Genomic DNA, 17,757 nt, shown 5'->3' with positions numbered 1-17,757 from the left:
CATTTTTTAGAGGGCTGACCAGCAGCCTGGCTCAGTGGGAGCTGGGACTGAGCCGGGCTGCCTGCCTGCTGGCTCCGACTTTACTTTCCTTGCAGAGCCACCGCAGGGGTAACTCCTGGGATCCAGCACGAGCTAGGACTGAGCTGGGCTGCCTGTCTACTGCCTTCTAAATTACTTTGCATACAGAGTCGCAGATGGTTCAGCTCCTGGAACCTGGCAGAAGCCTGCCCGTCCAGCTCCTGAAATACTCTTAGTGCAGAGCCCCAGCGTGGGTAGTTGCTGGATCTGATACAAACCAGGACTGAGTGCTTGCAGTGCTAACCCTTATTGATTAATTTTGTAGTCGACAAAATGTTTGTCAACTACATGATTAATGAATTACACATTTCTTAATATCCATAGAATGGAAGAGTGAGGCTTTTCTAATATTATTTTTATTTTAACTTTAAGCAAGAATTATCCTTCTCATGTACACTATTCTTAGCTGTCATAATAAAGTTAAAGATCAGTTAACAGAGTATTGCATTTATATTTCTTCCTCACAAATTAATCTAAACTGGAGATTGATTGTTTCACTGGTATATATGCAGTGGCATATTTTTTTAGTTGTTAAATAGTTAAGATTACACATGCTAGTGTGTGCTTAGTAGTAAGGGTACAGCAGAAGTAGTCAGTTAGGGCTCGTCTAGACTGCATTCCTCTCTCGAAAGAGGAATGCAAATGAAGCAGAGTGAAAATTCAAATGAAGCACGGATTTACAAATCTCGCGCTTCATTTGCATAATCGCATCCGAGCGCTTTTTTGAAAAAGGGTTTTTCCGGAAAAAACCCTGCAGTCTAGATGGGGTTCTTTTGAGGGAAAAAAACCCACCTTTTTCAAAAGAACCCGTACACTTCATTTTTTCAAGAGTACAGGTTCTTTCAAAAAAGATTTTTTTTTTTTTTAAAAGAACCCTGTCTAGACTGGGTTTTTCTTTTCAAAAAACCCTTTTTCAAAAAAGCACTCCGACGCGATTTTGCAAATGAAGTGTGAGATTTGTAAATCCGTGCTTCATTTGAATTTTTGATCTGCTTCATTTGCATTCCTCTTTTGAGAGTGAAGTGCAGTCTAGATATAGTGTTACACTGTCAAGAAACAATTGCTAATTATTGATTATGAATTATAATGTGTATAGGTAGTATGGTGAGGATCTGAAGTGTGATCTCATATCTTTACATTCTTATTTACCCATGTGTATAATTAGGAACAAATAACAGTTTGGTTACTTAGAATAAGTTTAATTTGTCTTCTTGCTTTGCCTTGATCTTGCGTTCATTACGCACCGAAGACCCACTTTGACATAGGGATTTTGAATGTGCATAAAGTGCAAGATTGGTTTGCCTCCCTTAAAATAATAGGATATGCAGCTGCCAGTAGTGTATCTAATATTTTTGAAGAGTAAAAATTTGCATTTTGCATAAATGTGTAGTAATATTATAGTCACCGTCTATTTAATTTTATTTACTTTTGATTTCTCCCAAAATGCTTTGAATCCAGGCAGAACGTGCTGCCCTAATAAAGGAACTTGCTGCTCTCCGGGAGAAAAAAGAGCAGCTAAAGGCAGAAATAGACACATACCAAGAATGTGATCCAGATGTTGTTGAAGAAATCCGTAAGTTGTATATTGTGTTGCTTTGATGTGTTTGAAATTTCACAGAAGTATAGGTTTAATTAACTGGACTTCTGTTTAAAGGTCTGGAAGGCAAAGAGAAACCAACAAAGAGTGTTTTCTTTTTCAATTTTATAAATAAGAAATCACATGTCTTATGATAATTACTTTCCAGAGCACAGGGGAGGGCCATGAGTCATGCTTGCTTGGAGGACCATGGGGTGTGTATTCACACACCCCCTGTGTATGGGTCTACATAGGGCCGCACTTTGAAAAATTATTATTGAGGAGATGTGTCATTCACTGGTTACGATTCCTCCAAACACTAAGTGAGATATGTGTTCTGTGAGGAAAAAATAACATGACCATATAATTAGCGACTGCATCATCATGCATATGCACAAGGGGGGGTACAAATTAAAGCCTCATGAGCAACCTTTGTTCATGTATTCCCTATCTTTAGAGTGATTGACTTTGAAACTTCAATCTTTTAATATGTTTTTGTATATAACTTCCCAGGTTTTTGTAAAAATAAATACAACAACCCTCCAGACATTTTATGTGCATCTGTAATGACCTTCCCAGTCCATCCATCATCAGCAGGGCAATTTGGATCCTTGAATCCTCTGCATTTCAGCACTTAACTTGAGTTTCTGAATTAATTACAGTCTCTAGCAGCATAAATAAGATGTTATCTTCCATGGGTCATATACTAGAGCATGGATTCCCAAATTGGGGGCCTGAAGAAATTTCAGGAGGGGCATGAGACAACCCATCTCATCCCACCTCCCTCTCCTCCCCCCGGTTAATGCTCCCTCCCCTCGAGAAAGAGCCTGGGCTGTCAGTCCATTCGGGCTGGCTGGGGCAGACTTCAAAATGGCCACCTTAAAAGGGCAATGCCTGCTCTGTTCTTAAAAGGCCTTTTTTTTTTTTTTTTTGCTCAACAAGTTTTACTGCAATTTTTTGGGGGGAGTGGAGGAGCGAGACCCCTCAGAAAGCAGAGCTCTTGCTGCACAGCTGTTACCACCTAGCTCCTGAGTGAGAGGCCTGCCTGTTAGGACTCAGACCTTTCAGCTGCAGGTGTTGCCTGCAGCCATTACTAGGGGCGGACTTAAAGCCAAGAGGCTGCCCCTGGTGGCGGGCTGCTCTGAAGGGGCGATCGAAAGGGGGCTGCCCTTTTGGGGAAGCCCTTCGGGGGCAGACCAAGGGCAAGGGTGTGTGCTGTGATGGTAGATTGTAATCGATGTGTGTTTGTGTGTGCTGGTGAGAGCAGCACACTTGGTTGTGTGGTGGCCTATTCAGTCCCTGGTGAGAGCAGGGAGGGCAGGCGAGAGTTCTTGGTGAGAGGAAGTTCCCTTTAGCTACCCAAACCAAAGGTGTGTGTTTGTTCTGCTACCCACCCCCCCTCTGCCAATATGTGGTTTGGCATAGATGGGGTGCCTAAGGAGGAGGGCTCAGATGGCATGGGGGCAGTTGTGACAGGTAAGGGAAGGTATGGAAGTAAGATGCGGACTGGCCAGCCAAGGGGAATGAGGTTTAAACAGTTATGTGCTATTCCTTTTCCCGGTCCTATTCCCAGCCTTAAAAATGTTGGTAACTCTAATACCTGGCCATCAGCCCTGAAGGTGCTGTTGCTGAATCCCAGGTCACTATCCCAGAAGACAGCTGTCATCCACGATTTAATTCTGAATGAAGGGGCTGACCTGGCTTGTATCACTGAGACCTGGCTGAGAGTGGAGGGAGGCATCGACCTTTCCCAATGGTGCTTGGCTGGGTTCTCGGTACAGCATCAGCCACGGCTTAATGGTCGGGGAAGTGGGGTGACAATTGTCTATCGAGATACTATCTCACTGGCTAGGGTTGTGGTCTAGGGATTGTTCAGCCATTATGGCAAATAGTCCTGTAGATACCCTAGTTGATACTTGGAACACTGAGGTAGCCGGGGCAGTTGAAATGATTGCTCCTAAGCGCCCTCTGTGGACCAGTTGAGCCAAGTTTGCTCCCTGGTTTTCTAAGGAGCTGATGGCAGCAAAACAGTCTGTGCAATGGATAGAATGCCGCTGGAGGAGAACTAGAGTAGAGTCTGATCGGCTGTGGGTTAGAGCTGAACTGCGAGCTTACTCTGTGGCAGTGCTGACAGCGAGGAAAAGCAACTTCTCCACCCGTATTGCGTCCGCACAATGCCGTCCAGCGGAATTGTTTCGAGTAGTGCGGGGCCTGTTGCAGTCTGGCACTCATGACAAAATAGTGGAGCCTTTGGCCCCCAGCTGCAATCTGTTTGCAAAGCATTTTGCTAATAAGATCGCCCGCGTCTGGTTGGATTTAGACTCTGGTTGATGTGTAAGTGGGGCACAGAATGTGTTGAGTGCACCACCCAGTCTTTTTTCTCTGGATCAGTTTCAGCTATTGCAGATTGAGGATGTGGACTGGTGCTTGGAGGAGTGCAACTGACCACGTGCTCACTTGACCCCTGCCCTTCATGGTTTATTAAATCTAGCCAGAAAGGGATAACTGGTTGGGTTCAGGGGATTATTAATGCGTCTTTTAGATCTGGTATGGTTCCTGCTGCCTTGAAAGAGGCAGTGATAACACCATTATTCAAGAAGACCTCCCTGGACCCACATGACTTAAATAACTATAGCCCAATTGCTAATATTCCCTTCTTGGGCAAGGTACTCGAGAGGGTGGTGGTGTTGCAACTCCAAGCTTTCTTGGAAGAAACAGACTATTTAGATCCATTTCAATCTGGTTTTAGGCCTGGTTTTGGAACTGAAACAGCTTTGGTCGCCCTGGTAGACGATTTACGCCGGGAGATAGACAAGGAGAGTGCATCCCTGTTGATTCTCCTAGACCTCTCAGCGGCTTTTGATACCATTGACCCTGATATCCTTCTGGGACGCCTGGCGGAGTTGGGTATTGGAGGCACTGTTTTGCAATGGTTCTGGTCCTACTTATCAGGTTGCTTTCAGAAGGTGGAGCTAGGGGGCTACTATTCGACTCTGTGGCGATTGTGCTATGGGGTCCCGCAAAGTTCCATCTTGTCCCCTATACTGTTTAATATCTACAGGAAGCTGCTGGGAGAGGTCATAAGGAGTTTTGGAGGGCGGTGCCATCAATATGCAGATGACACCCAACTTTATTTCCCTGTGACATTAGAACCAGGTGTGGCAATGACTGATCTAAATCACTCTCCGCACGGGACTTAACAAAGACCCCAGCTATCTTACACATTACAAAGATAGCTTCCCCAATTATCACCTCTAATACTATTAACTCACAAACATTTCCCCTTCCCCACCTCTAATATCATTAACTCACTGGCATTCACCTTCCTTGCCCCCCCCCCCACATCCCCCTTCTGTTCTGTAATGTGATTTGTCCTTTTCATGTGTGTTCATTTTTTTTAAATTGTATCCTTTGGTATATATGGTTGTGACTATTTTCTTCCATTATTTGATCTGAGGAAGTGTGTCTGTCCCACGAAAGCTCATAATCTAATAAACCATCTTGTTAGTCTTTAAAGTGCTACATAGTCCTGTATTTTGTTTGATCTAAATCAGTATCTGGAGGCTGTGATGGTTTGGATGAAGTCAAATAAGCTGAAGTTGAACCCAGATAAGACTGAGGTCCTATGGATCAGGAGTCCGTCTGTGCATGAATGTGGCATGGCACCTGTTCTAGACGGGGTTACTCTCCCTCTGAAAGAACATGTACGCAGCTTGGGAGACCTCCTGGACCCTTTTTTAACATTTGAAAATCAGATTTCTTCGGTGGCCAGGAGTGCCTTTGGACAACTTCGTTTAATCCGCCAGCTGCGACCCTTACTGAACAAACATGACTTGGCCACAGTGATCCATGCTCTTGTTACATCCCGACTGGATTACTGTAATGCACTTTATGTACGGCTGCCTCTAAAGAGCCTTCGGAAACTTCAACTGGTCCAGAATGCAGCTGCTCGAGTTTTAACCAACACTAGTTATACAGAGCACTTTATGCCAGTGCTTCAGCAGCTGCACTGGCTTCCGGTATGTTTCCGGGCACAATTTAAGGTTATAGTTATGACCTATAAAGCCTTAAATGAGTTGGGTCCAGGGTATCTGAAGGACCGTCTTCTCCCATATGAACCTACCCAGGGATTGAGGTCAGCTGGGGAGGCTTTGCTTCTGTTCCCCCACTTGTGGAGATAAGATTAACATCCAAGAGCATTCTCAGCTTTTGCTCCCAGGCTGTGGAATTCTCTTCCTCGGGATATTCACATGGCACCACCGCTAGTGTTATTCCGGTGTCAGGCTAAAGCCACCCTCGTCTGTATGTGTGTGTTCCTCCTCTCTATATGTTTTAGCTGGTTATGTCCCTCTGAGGTCTCATATTTTAAATTTTTATATATAATATTTTAAATAGAAAGGCGGGGTAAAAATATTTAAATAAATAAATACCTTTCTCAAAAATCAAAAAGGGGGCGTGATGCCGAAAAGTTTGGGAATCACTGTACTAGAGGATATCCCCATCTGGAGCAAGACTGTGTGACAAGTGAGATATAGTGTGGTGCATGCACAATACTAGTAGTCGGTTCAGGGCATTTGTCAGCAAGCCAAAGATTTGTGAACCAAACACAAAAGGGAAAACAGCAGTTTTCAACTAGTGCACAGACGATTAGGGTCTGGGACATGGGCAATCAAATAGTCAGAGCACGAGTTGCAGTGGAGGGGTGTCAGAGGCCAGCTCCCAGAGCCAAGTCAAGCTAGAATCAGAGCCAGACTGCAGAACTGAGTCATCAGGAATAGAGAAGGCCAGAGAAGGGCTGGGTCCAAGGTTTGGGAGGGACTGGAACAAGGCAGGAAAAGGAGTTAGTGCAACTGGAGGCAAATGCTTTAAGTAGCCAGAGCCTGCTGCTGGGCTTACGAGCAAGTCTGCCAGTTCCCTCGGCCATCTGAGTGCTTGGACCACGGGTTCAATTGGGGTTTTGCTAGAAGGGAAGCAGCCCAGTTGTGGGCCTTGACTTCTGGCACACACTTGAAATCAGAGCGCTGAGTGTGTTCAGGGCACTTCAGGAACCTCTCAGCAACTTGGAATGGTGGCTTCAAGTAAGCATGTGCACCAAATCTCATTTCTTTGTTCCTCGTATTTACTGTGAAGATGAAGTCTAAAAATGGATTTGGAGTGAATTATTTACAGCGCTGGATACACACAGATAAACATGCGCACGCACAAAAGCAACTGCAGCCGTTTCTATCCATCAAGATTTCTTATTCTTAAATGTTTTGGTTAAAGGAGAATTTAACATCAAACTATGTTATAATATTTATTATAATAATTATAACTTACAATGGAAACAAAATTGAGACTGTTTAGCTATGGTTCCCACAGCATCTGTATCTTGGTTACTCTGTGTGCATAGTATAGTTAATCTTAACAATAATTGTGTACTAGCTGAACACCACTGTTCATATTTGAGGGCAGGCTTTTAGAGGAAGATCATCAACATTCCTGTTTAATCAGTGTGTTTTCTGGTGTGCCTGAGTTTTTATAGTTTTAGCTTTGAAATGGTGAGCTGAAAGTATTTGGAGGCATTTTACTTTAAAGAAGCAGTTTGCAAAATGTTTTATATAACCTTGGGACAGTTTTAACATGAGTAATAGAAGTCAAACTTTTCTCTCCTTAATATCATCTTAAATGATAGGCAGAAGTGTAAGTAGTCAAAAAATTAAGTTTGTTCATCAATTATGTTGCTGATAGGCAGGATTTTTACCTGGAACTGTCTAGAGAGTTGTCATTCAGAGTCTACAGTCCTCTTGTTAAGGGTAGAACCCTACAAATCTTCAGATTTCTGCTTTGTAGCTGCGCATATCTCCAGACCATGTTTACAGATCAGATGCAGATTACAAATGTTGTATCTACACAGGGCCTGTGTCACTACCAATCCAGTTGGAGCTCATTTATCTTTCAGAAATAATTGTTTCTGCAGCTGTGTAAGGATACTTTTTGGCTATTTTGAGCATAGTATGGCAATGACGCTTTATAATGAAATCTGGCCACATTTCAATCTCAGTCTGGGTTTGTAATAGGAGGCAAACATAACATTACAGTTCATTAAGAGCCATTGATATTAACTGGAATGAGAAACATGAATTTTATAATCAGATAAGAAATTTCCTCTTTTAAGCTACTGATTCATGAGTCAGACCACTGGAAATAGGAACCATGGAAATTTTATACTAGAGTGTGGACTTTAGAAGTTTCCCCAGCTTTGTTTTTTCAGTACCTGTATTTCAGGTTTTCATTTTAAAATCAAATTGTGGAAAGTTGTCTTCACCACCTGGTGAACAGAAGGAGTATTCTCTTCCTGAGCCTCTTAAGAGAATGAAGCAATTTTGAGAGGTGTGAACTGCATGCTGATCTTGAAAACTGATGACAACTTAACTGTTTCACTGCTGATCCCAGTAGAAGCATCTAGTTGTTGTGCTTTAGCCATTGCTTTTGGATTAATTTGAAAGAGCACGCCAGACAGAAAAGTATTACAAGTTTTAAAGATAGAAAAAACTTTATTATTCCACCATCTATTGGCGTTGTTAGTTCCTTAAATTAAAATTACTATTTCCAAAGGAATCCCTAAGGGAAATGAATAATTGAATAGTTGATTAATCTCGTGAATTCTTATCAGTTACTTGACTAGTCTAGTAGCCGTGTTAGGACTGTCCAGTTTGGCTGATGTATATAGCAGCCAGTTGTATATCCAGTTTGGCCGATGTGCCAACAATGCCCCACTGCTATATACATCGGCCAAACTGGACAGTCCCTACGTAAAAGAATCAATGGACACAAATCTGATATTAGGAATGGCAACATACAAAAACCTGTAGGGGAACACTTCAATCTTCCTGGACACACAATTGCAGATCTAAAAGTAACCATCCTGCAGCAAAAAAACTTCAGGACCAGACTTCAAAGAGAAACTGCTGAGCTACAGTTCATCTTTAAGTTTGACACAATCAACTCTGGATTAAACAAAGACTGTGAATGGCTCGCTAACTACAAAAGCAGCTTCTGCTCTCTTGGAATTCACACCTCCAGATCAGCTGCTAGAAGTGGGCCTCATCCTCCTTGATTGGATCCACCTCATCTCCAGCCTGATCCTGGCCTGCATATTTACACCTGCCTCTGGAAATTTCCACTACATGCATCTGACGAAGTGGGTCTTTGCCCACGAAAGCTTATGCTCCTACACTTCAGTTATTCTATAAGGTGCCACAGGACTCCTTGTAACTTTGACTAGTCTATAGTTCTCAGAGGTGGGGCCAGCAGCCAATGTGCTCTGCCCGCATTCCCGAGGAGCCCCCTGCCACTCCGTGGTGCTGCCTCTGTATCAGAAGCAGTAGTGTGGGATGCCAGGTGGGAGCTGGTTTGTGAAGGAAGCCAGTTTAAAAACCAGCTCCCCTCACAGATCAGCTGCCTGTTGCCCTGCACTGTTGCCTCTGATACAGAGGCAGCAACATGGGGTGGCAGCAGCAACGTGGGGTGGCAGCAGCCTGTGTCCAGGTGAGGGAAGGGGGGCGGGAGGAGTCTGAGCTCCTGGACCCCACGTGAGCCAGAACTGAGCTGGGTGGCTTGGTCTGCCTGGCTCCTAATACACTTTAAAAGCAGAGCCATAGCAGATTTAGGTCCCCAACCTGGCACAAGCCAGGACTGAGCCAGGCTGCTGGCCAGCCTGCCAAAAAATTTACTGATGGGGCAGGCAGGAAATTTGTGTAGTCTATAGCTTTAACCTATAAGCATTTGCTTTATCAGTTAATCAAACCAGTGATGGTCAACCTAGGCTAGCTAAGTGGACTGCCAGATTGAAATTGGGCATGTGTACTAACCATGACCCAAGAATAAATTAAATGCATTCTCCTTCTTTATCATGCTTTTTAAATACAAAGTGATCTGTTCATTATGAGCAAATTAAATTGCCAGCAAAAGTAACATAAAGAAGATGGAGCACATGGCTCTCACAATGTTGTGTGCAATCAGCATGCACCCCACACGTGCCCTGTGCTTTAAATGTGTGTCACTTCTCATTTTGCCAGGAGATGCTTGACCCTCATCTTTTCCCTTTCCCCTCCCCAAGCATGCCCCATCCCTTCTCCTCCCTTGCTCTCCTAGCATTTCCAGAACACTCCTCCTAGTCCTCCCTCCAGAGCTTGAATGTTGCAAAGCAGCTGATTCATAGCATTCAAGCTCTGGAAGGGAGGGAGAGGAGCAGGGACAGGGCATGAATCAGCTGATTCAAAGCGCTACAGAAGTTCTGGGAGGAGGAGGAGGAGGTTAAGTGCAGGACTTCCAGCACATGAGATACTTGGTGAGGAGGGCAGAGGGTGGTTGCACATGCCGCACATAGAACCTGATAGGCTGCAGGTGGGCTGCACATTGCCCACCACTGCTCTAAACTCAATCCAAAGGCCACTGAAGTCAATGGGAGTTGAACCAGGTCCATAGTGAGATTTTCTGACAACTTCCAGATCCAGTGTGCTCATTTTACTAATAAAAAGATGTTTTGTAGTTACTCACCATGTCATATGCACCGGATATCAATAATTCAGTTGTGATCTTTGTGTCTTGTGCACTGACACCGGTAGAAAAGCTGCTACAACAGGAATGTAGTTAACAATTCTATGAAAGAAACACAAGCCTGGGTAGACTCTACCAATGGTGGTACTATGTTTACTGTTTAACCGATGTCTTGTTTTGTGAGTGAAATAAGCAGAGGTCACTGAACACACGTAGGGAATATACTGATTTGGGTGTTATTTTTAGGTAATCCCATTTCTGAGTATAATTGTACAAGAATTCACTAGTTTTTAACATTTGTAAATCTTTGTGAGGACATTATAGGTTACAAGTACAGGCAGTCCCCGAGTTACGCGGATCCGACTTACAAACGGGGATTTTCTCGCCCCGGAGGACTGGAGCGGCGGGACGCCTGGTCCCGCCGCCCACCTCCTCCGGGGCGAGAAAAGCTGCTCCCCGTCTCCCTGGTCTGCTGGGGGAGCCAGCAGACCAGGGAGACGGGGAGCAAAGCGGCGGAGGATCTGGAAGCACCGCGGGTCCGGCCCGGGTCCTCCGCGGCTTTGCTCAGCGTCTCCCTGGTCTGCAGACCAGGAGGACGCTGAGCAAAGCCGCGGAGGACCCGGGCCGGACCGCGGCGCTGATCTGGAAGCGCCGCGGTCCGGCCCGGGTCCTCCTCCGCTTTGCTCCGCGTCTCCTTGGTCTGCTTGTGGGGGACGCAGCTAATGCCCCCCCCCACAGCAGACCAGGGAGATGTGGAGCAAAGCCCGGGGCCTGTGGTAGAGCAGGTGGGGCGCTGCTGGTTGGTCCCGCTGCACCGCTCCTTGGCGCTACTGGACCAACCCGGCAGCACCCCAGCTGCTCTGCCCCAGGAGTACTGATTCAGCCGCTGGTGATCAGTTTCAGCAGCGGCTGAATCAGGACGCCTGGGGCAGAGCAGCTGGGGTGCTGCTGGGTTGGTCCAGTAGCCGAGGAGCGGCTGCGCTACTGGAGCAACCCAGCAGCACCCGAGCTGCTCTGCCCCAGGCGTCCCCAAGTCAGCCGCTGCTGAAACTGACCAGCGGCTGACTACAGGAAGCCCGAGGCAGAGTTGCTCTGCCCCGGGCTTCCTGGAATCAGCTGCTGATCAGTTTCAGCAGCAGCTGACTTGGGGACACCTGGGGTTCTTAAGTTGAATCTGTATGTAAGTTGGAACTGGCATCCAGATTCAGCTGCTGTTGAAACTGATCAGTTCCAACTCACATACAGATTCAACTTAAGAACAAACCTACAGTCCCTATCTTGTACATAACCCGGGGACTGCCTGTAATTGCAGTTTTTGATGGCAAACTCAGTAGAGAGGTCAAGCTTGAATTAATAAATTATTCACAAAAACGGAGAGCCGTGAATTAGGGAAGTTAGAGAATAACCAATTAACCGTTTAATGATAAGCTGATGCTTCTCAATTAATGGTCTCGGTTACATTAATCCGTCTCCCCGGGAGGGCACTTTGCTGCAGCAGGACAGCAAAGCCACAGGAGCCTGGCCAGCAGCTTTATACTGCAGAGCCCACAGTGAGGTTAACTGTGTAATCGCCGAGATTTTTTCAGCAGTTACACAGTTACCCTATTACGTGATTTTTAACATCTTTACCTTGAATTACTGCTGTCTGATTTTGTACACATTCAGTGGCTAGAGAATATCTTTCACATCTGCTGCAGTCAGTCTGGAATAGAAACTAATGTGATAAATGCTGTGACTCTGAGAATATAAATGCATACGTGGTATTTACACTTCAGACAAATTCAGACAAGTCAAAGTGACTAGTCCTCTCTGAGAACTAGTATCTCTGCCAAGTTTGTTTAAAATGAAGCTGTGTTTTAGTTAGCTAAGCAAAAATTAATTTTAAAAAGCTTAAACGCATGTTTTCTTCCACACTGAAATAGCCAATGACTGGCTCAATGCCTTTCGTTCCAGCTTTAGAGCAGAAAAAAAATTAAAACCCAAGAATTTTTTTTTCCTGTTTGTTCTGAGAAGGAAGGAGAAACATTATCCTGTAAGGAATATCTTTACAGTAATTGCAAAAGCAAGTCAAAGTAAGAGTTTCTAATGGAATGGCTCATTCAGACTTATAGGTACAGATCTGGCAATCTTCTTCTCCGCAGGGTCCTACGCAGGCACTTCAAAAGGATTCAGCACAGAATAGGGATTTGCCTTCATGGGTCCAGTTGCAGAATCAGGCTTTTAACTAGCACCTGCAACACCTTGTGTTTCAACCTTGAATAACTGTATTTGCCCTGGCATTTAACTGGTTTTTGGATAAGCTTTTGTTTTTGTGAGTTTAATTACTATTATATTCTAAGAGGAAAAAATATTGGAGGAGAGGAGTGGAAAAGGATGATGGGGAGGGAAATTAGTGTTTGTTAGGAGCTGATACAGGTAAACACATGAAGAGTTTTGTGATGTGGACAAATGGCTGCAGAGAAGGAAATGGAGAGCATAACAATTTGCAATAATTTCTCAGTCAAGGAATAAATAAAAGCTAACTTAGAGGTTTCTTAAAAATATTACATGGAAACATACATTGCAATAGTTTGCCATTTACCAGAAAAAAAATGAAAGAAATGAGATGGTTGATACTAATTTGAGAGAGACAGAGACTGGTTATGTCACTTGAACCTTTTCACTGTTAAAGAAAGGAATGGAACATCCTAGTTCCTTGACTTTTCACTAACCAGTTTGCTCACCTCTTTAATGCAGATATTGCTGACTACTTAAAGATAAATTGCAAAGGAAAATTTAAAATATAGGTTTTGTGCCTGTTTTTCTGCTTCATGTTGTATAAAGTAGACCTGGAATTCTTTCTGTTTAACGTTAAAATATCAGGACTTTTCAAGTCTCATCTTCCCCAAGAAAATCTATCCGCATTTTCATGTATTTTGAGAGTGTTGCCATGTCTTCATTGGAGCTAGATGTGGGGCTTGTCTAGACTAGGGAAATTTATTGTTACACACCAAGGCAGACCCCTAATTTGGAGACACTGTGCTGGGCAGCTTACACCAGTAATGTATTGGGGCAGATTGTACTGATGCAAGTCCTGTCTTACATGTGGTGCACATGTACAGTGAAGATTAATGCAATTTTCTCTCCCTCCTTTGTAGGTCAATTTTATTGGAATGGTCAGGATATTAGATTTGTGACTCCCCAAAATATAGGAATATGGAAGAATTTTGGGTGAATCTAGGCTCTATGGAAGTTTCTAAACACAGTACAACAGAATGAAAGTCTTGATGTTCCCCGTGATTAACATCATGGCTGCACAGTACATGAGGGAGAGAATAGGTAACATCAAATGCAGGTAACTTATGAAAATATTGGGGGACAAATTAGGGATGTCAATGTGTAGTCAACTACACAATTAACCAATAAGTCTAGACTTATTGGTTAATCTTGTTGACTACATGCATTCCTCCCTCCCCTTGCTGCCTCTTTATAAGAGGCAGCAAGGGAGGAGGGAACCAGGAGCTAGTGCTGGGGGGAGCTAGTTTAAAAGCCAGTTCACCCCAGCACCAGCTCCATGGTGTCAACTGCCCTCACCACTGCTGCTGCCTCTGTCTGCAGGGAGCTTGGACCCCCCCGCCCCCATGGAGAGGGGCTGCACCTGAATGAGCCTATGTCCACAGTCAGGCCTGGTTGCTTCATGGCAGACTCCCCCACTTCCTCCCCCGTTTCTTCCTGCAGCAGCATCTATCCACGGGGAGCTGGGACCACTGTTGACAGGGGCTGCCAGCTAGCCTGTCTGCACGGGGTGCTGGTTTTTAAACTGGCTTCCCTTGTGGACCAGCTCCCGCTGGGCACTCCGCACAGTAGTCTCTAATTCAGAGGCAGCACCATGGAGTGGCAGTGAGCTCCCCAGGAGTGGGGCTGGAGTGCACTGGCTGCCAGCCCCGCCCCCAGGGACTACTGAATAGTTGTGTAACCGCTAAGGTTTCATGCGGTTACATGACTATTCAATTACCCAATATCTAACATCCTTAGGATAAATACATATAATATGCAGTAATTTAATATGAACATTAATGGTTTCTGAGAGCAGTATGGAATTGCCTTTGTGGGGTGATGTAGTTCCTGGGACTTCATAATGAGGGTATGTGTATACAGCAGTTAGACACCATGGCTGGCCTGTGCCAGCTGACTATGCCTCATGAGGCTTTGACTAAGAAGCTGTTAAATTGTGTAAATGTTTGGACTGGAGGCTGGGCTCTTGGCTCCTGTGAGGTGGGAGGGTATCAGAGCTTGGGCTGCAATTTGAGTCCAAATACGTACAACTCTGTAGCCTGAATCAGCAGGCATGGGCCAGCCATGGGTTTTTAACTGCAATGTAAACCTATCCTGAGTGAACTCTTTGTTTTGTTTTTGAAGTCAAAGGAAATACTCCCACTGATTTCAGTGAATACCAGATCAGGCCCTAAGTCAGTATGGTCACTTTCTCTTTAGGTGCATTGTTTCCCCGCTTGCATTAGCTCTTGTCTGCTTGGGTAAAAGAGGAGGGGCTTGGGATTTTTTTTTTTTTTTTTTTTGGCTATAAGAATTACGAGAATAAAGGAGTAGGATTTTTTCTTTAAATATCTTGAAGGCTAATTGTGCGTGTGTGTGCACATGTACAAATGTGAATACATGACACTGCATTCTGACCACATTACATATGTACTGATGAGATCTGACAGTCTAACCACCTCATAGAGGATAGAGGATTGATGAGACTTGACAGCCCTTTTTGTTAAATAGACTGGCATAGATCTTAAACACTTTAAAAACACACTCCCAAACACGGGGATTAGATTACCAATAATTTAGTATGTCCTACTATGTCTCGTCGTATAGGCCAGGGTGGGCAATAATTTTTGGGGCAGGGCACTCCAAGGTTTTGGAAAGTGGTCCATGGCTGCAGTTTTCTATGGAGAAGGTACGGAGTCAAGGTTGGGTGCAGAAGCACCCACATGGGAGCCCGGAATCCACAGGACTCCCCACTGGCTCTGTGCTCCATGCAGCATGCCAACTTTGAAATGTACAAGAGTCCCCAGCAGGGGCTCTTGTGCTTTTCAAAGAGGAAGCGCAGCATGGAGCCTGGGGCCAGCGCAGGTCTCTGAGTCCCCTGCTGACCCCAGGCTCCATGCAGCGCTTTCACGTGGAACCTGGGGTCAGTGGGACTCCTTGCTGACCCCGGGCTTCACGCCGCATTCCAACTTTGAAATGCACAAGAACCCCCACTGGTGCTCTTGTACATTTCAAAGGTGGAACATGGAAATTCTTAATTGAGTAATCGAATAGTCGATGGAAAGCCCATCGACTATTCGATTAGTTAATCGAAATTTAACATTCCTGTTGTGGACCCTGACTTGCATAGGTACTTACATATGTGCTGCTGCCCTGCTTTCTCTCTCATGATTGCTGCCTCTTCTATGAACTGTTTTTTTTTTATCTCCCTCTTATTGCTACAAATAGTCTCTGATGGCAAAATGCAGAATTTTGTTTCCCACTGGCAGTCCCTGGGCCTGACCTGGGAACAGGGAAGAAAGAGGGGCCATGCAGGCTGACCGGCCTTAGCCATGCTGTATGGCAAAGCAGTGCTGACACGGAGGCCACCAGTGGGTCTTGTGGATGGGGGGCGAGAGCTGGGGCTGGGAGGAGGGATGGCGAGACCCATCCCCAGCTGGCCATCCCTTGGTCGGGCTGGGAAAATGTCAGCCTGTGAGTCAGATCCATTCCACAGGGTTAGTGCTTGGTGGGCATCTACCTCTATATTTATGTGCATCTCTGCAGGTATTGGGTGATCGCAGTTCTCGTTGACCACAGATTGCCATTTGTGGCCAATGAGAGTGGTAGGAAGCAGTGTCCTGGTCTGCACCACCACCTGCTGCTCCCATTGGTCGTGAATGGCCGCAGATCACCAATGAGAACTGTGATTGCTCAATACCTGCAGAGACGCAGGTAACATAGAGGTAGAGGCCTGCCAGGGACTAACTACTGTTGTTTTTTTTTTTTATTGCACATGGCTGCCCTTGGTAGTGCAGCTCCTCTAGTGGTCACTCTGCAGTATAGCTGTTCACTGCGCACTCTGCCAGCAGTCGTGACTTTGAGTATAGTATCCCTCCTCTTCCTGCCTCCTCCCTTTTCATGTTATGGAAAACAGTTGAATTCCAGGCACATCCCATTTTCTTAGAATAACCAAATCCTGATTTTGCTTTAGATTAGGATTAGAGGAAGCTGCATATCACATTTGGTGGTCCTAGCTTGTATCGTTTAGGAGGAGTTCTTGAATGAACACACCCACACCCTCTGTCTCTGTCTCTCTTTCTCTGTGTCTCTGTTTCTGTCTCTCTCTCTCTGCCTCTCTCTCTTTCTCTCTGTGCCTCTCTGCAGGCTAATTGTTAACAGTGTCCTTGAAGGGTTGCCTATTTTCTTTGCAATATCCATGAACAAATCCTTAAGACCTGCTGAGTTAGTTTGGTAGCTTACATAGTCACCAGCTGCTACTTATTTTGTAAATTTAGCTCCCCTTCGCCTCCCGCCGTGGGGCTCGGCTGACTTCTGCGCCACTCAGCCAGGCCGCCACGTGGGAGCAAGTGGCGCAAGCGATTGTTTAGGCTCCATGCTCCCCATGCAGCATGGGGAGTGTGGAGCCCAAACAGCTGTTTGGGCTCCGTGGTCCCCCGAGTGAGAGGCAGGAGGGAGAGAAGAAGAGAAAGAGAGAGGCAGGAAGCGGAGGAGAACGTGGGGGGGGGAGGCAGTAGGAGGAGGAGAGAGACGAACAGAGCGAGAGACCGGAGGCTCAGGAGAGAAGACCGATGTGGAGGAGAGACCTGAAAATCCTGTCTTATGACGGGCTAATTGGCTAGTTTATTTATTGATAACACTGCTGGGCCTAGATACATTACTTTTGCAGACCAACTTTTGAACATTTTGCCACTTTCTACAATAAACCACTAGAGATGGCCTGTGACGGATTTTAAATAAAAAATTTGTCTTGTGTGTCTTTTTGTTGCTTTATGTCTAAGGAGAGCCTAAAGGTTTTTTTTTTAAGATCTATGTTGTTGTTGTTGTTGTTTGTTTTTTAACTGTAAAAGTATCAGGGATGTCATTGTCAACTCTGCTTTTGCAAGATGGACCTACTGGATGTTTTGGAGCATGCATATTCACACATCTTAACTGAAAGGGTAGGCTATTTAATCTTTGACAAAGATTAATTTTCTAAACAATGTTACTCGCTCATTGAATAGACCTTAGGAAAACAAAGTTTGAAAGTGTGGGTAAAAATCCTTTCTCATCTTAATTGTTAAACTTTCACTTTTCAGCTTTTGTGATGTCATTTCTATACTTCTACAATCAGAAGCAGTGCTTAATTTTTGCCAGCACACTTGCACTTGGCAGTTCACAACCCAGGCATCTCTTGGCTTGCTGCATCAGTTATAAAAGTTAAAAAACAAACAAATAAATGTTACTTGAGTTCCACTCCTTTCATTTCAAATTAAGGACTAATCACTAGGCTTTGCCTGCCAGTGTTTCGGCTCCAGCAGAGAGAATGC

The 17,757-nt window shown here is 45.0% G+C and overlaps 1 protein-coding gene across 3 annotated transcripts in view; it reads left to right on the top strand.

Annotated features, from left to right (window-relative positions):
• The window catches only part of MND1 (meiotic nuclear divisions 1), a 68,289-nt gene that overhangs the window by 35,865 nt on the left and 14,667 nt on the right, over positions 1-17,757 (top strand). For 2 of the 3 annotated variants that reach the window (XM_075930076.2, XM_075930077.2), the window contains exon 6: positions 1,537-1,651. In XM_075930076.2, the coding sequence (XP_075786191.1) occupies positions 1,537-1,651 (115 nt within the window). Of the gene's footprint in view, positions 1-1,536; positions 1,652-4,403; positions 5,174-17,757 lie in introns of those variants that run through there. The other variant, XM_075930078.2, reaches the window with a different exon arrangement.

This window comes from Pelodiscus sinensis, chromosome 4, assembly GCF_052426305.1.
Source record: "Pelodiscus sinensis isolate ZL-2025 chromosome 4, ASM5242630v1, whole genome shotgun sequence".
Taxonomy (NCBI): Eukaryota; Metazoa; Chordata; order Testudines; family Trionychidae; genus Pelodiscus; species Pelodiscus sinensis.
Note: the sequence above shows the minus strand (reverse complement) of the source record. Positions and strands in the feature narration are given on the sequence as shown.